The sequence below is a fragment of the Talpa occidentalis genome, unplaced genomic scaffold, assembly GCF_014898055.3.
Source record: "Talpa occidentalis isolate TD23 unplaced genomic scaffold, MPIMG_talOcc4v2.1 talOcc4.3065, whole genome shotgun sequence".
Classification (NCBI taxonomy): domain Eukaryota; kingdom Metazoa; phylum Chordata; class Mammalia; order Eulipotyphla; family Talpidae; genus Talpa; species Talpa occidentalis.
Genome location: NW_023603258.1, coordinates 4210 through 6314, shown reverse-complemented (window position 1 = coordinate 6314; position 2105 = coordinate 4210). Strand labels below are relative to the sequence as shown.

At 36.0% G+C, this 2105-nt stretch overlaps 1 protein-coding gene across 1 annotated transcript; it reads right to left on the bottom strand.

Annotated features, from left to right (window-relative positions):
* Positions 1 to 634: 634 nt before the first annotated feature.
* On the bottom strand, positions 635 to 1287 carry LOC119256542 (chondrolectin-like; the record flags this gene model as incomplete). Its single annotated transcript, XM_037524352.2, has 2 exons — positions 928 to 1287; positions 635 to 792 (listed from the first exon to the last, which is right to left on the bottom strand). Coding segments are annotated over exons 1-2 (487 nt in total), but the record flags the coding sequence as incomplete, so codon positions are not given.
* Between the last annotated feature and the right edge of the window lie 818 nt (positions 1288 to 2105).

The following is a 2105-nucleotide window of genomic DNA, read 5'->3' as shown; positions in this document are numbered from 1 at the left end:
TATTTTCAACAGGAATTTACTATAATGTAACTTAAGTTAATGCAATCTTTCCATTTTCTCCACGTGGTACGCCATTGGAGACTTCAGCAAAAGTCACTAGAGGTATGTATATTTCAAAGAATGAGGATTATAGGATGAACATAGCACCAACCCATACTTGATTTTACTATGGACACTGAGCTATGCCTGGTCTGACCTTCACTTAGGAGCCCATGTCCTAAGAGAAAGTGGTTTTGTTCTTTTAAATCCACCAGATAATGACCTAAAATTTTGCTCAGTTGCATAAATCTACAGGCATTTGGCTGACTTATACCTACTTCACACTCACTATATTAAATGTTAAAATATTTTAAATACACATTTATTGTCCATAAAATCTGTTTCTAGAAACATAATATGACATTGAAATTAGAAATTATTATTTTCTCTGACAAACATCTCTCTAGATATTTCTGTTAATACCCTTCTATTTAGCTCACTGAGCAGTCTGTTGTATAGAATACAATGTGACATAACAAACTACAAAGTAATTCCGTGTTTCATAGCAGAAATAAAAGAGTCACAGGCAGGAAGTAAAACTGAAGATAAGCAAATACACATAAAATCTGCTACACTGACTTGCAATGAGTCCTACCTGGTTCGTACTTGCAGATGTAATTGTGCTTCATGTTGCACCTGTCGTCATTCCACTGATAAAGGTAAGGCCCTCCAAGGCCAGGATTGGCTGTTGGTTGATGATACATCACCACACACTTTTCACTTCCACAGGAAGGTTCATCCGTATACCAGTTTCTGCCAATAGAGAGAAAAGGGATCGCTTCTAAGTGGTTTTGCCTATTCGACTCTGACATCTTCTGCAGGTAAAGACCTCTGCTTTTACCATCAGCACCCCCAGAAAACATTTAGCTCCTCAGGATCCATACTCACCGGTACTGGGAACTGCTTCCATCAGACCACTGATAGAGATCCGGGCAGGCACCGGAAGTTTGCCCCTCTCCATTTCTCCAAAGCCCTATCCAGAAATCACCATCGGAAATCCCTGTTCCTGGTTTTGTCAAGTTTTGCAACATGTTTTCTATCAACTTCTGTTCTGCTTCATTCTCAAGGCTGAGAAGAGCACCCGCTTCACTCTCGCAAGCCAGGCGTGCCTCCTGAAAGCTCACTCTGCTGGACAGTTCCTGGAAGTAGGCCATTTTGTAGCAGGGATGCTTGAGGTCAGCAAAACACACCTTTTGGCCTGAAAGAAAGATGCCCATATATTCATTATGTGAATGGTATTCATAGTGTTACTAAGAATTAATATTAAACAACCACTCAAGACAAGGAACACTCGATCAAGTATGTTTATCCAGCTGAATCATTGTGGTAAACCTGGTCCCTAGATTAACACCTTCAATTTAAAAACTGTTCCCTAACAGACATATAATCTATTTATTTAGTTAGTTATGTATGTGATCCAAAAGCAAACTTTTAAACACAGTATTTCAAGGAAATCTTTCTTAAGGGCAGTCATAATTCTGACAGATTTTATAAACTGAATAGCATACAGCAGGTAAAAAGTAGTTAAAGAAATTTCAGTTATACATAGTAAATAAAGCTAAAACTTCAAACTTATCAAGAAGGAACAAGTCATAAAGAAATGTCATTTTTAAATTCAACTAGAGAAAACAATTTGCAAAGCTATTGTGAAGATGACATAAAGTGGCAAATTTAAGGTATATTTATTTCAATTGTACATATACCTGAAAGCATATATATTAAAATGAAAGTTAATAGAGGTCAGAATGAACGTAATTCTAGTGACAAATGATTTAATATAGCATCATATTATTTTAAGTATCAGGATACATTTCTAGAATATGCTTTTTGAAAAATTCTCACTGAATACTTTCTGGTTTTTCAGGACATGTGTGAAATTCCAATCCTTAAGCCAGTATCTTTTCTTTTTTTATAGAATTCTCAAATGAGTCATAAACTCTCAGCAAATATTTGCAAACATGCATGATCATATTAGGTCATAATAAAATCATCTATTGAAAGGGATAGTACAGTGTATAGGATTTAGCTAACTCCACCCGCAATGGAATTCCTATTATTCTACTGTA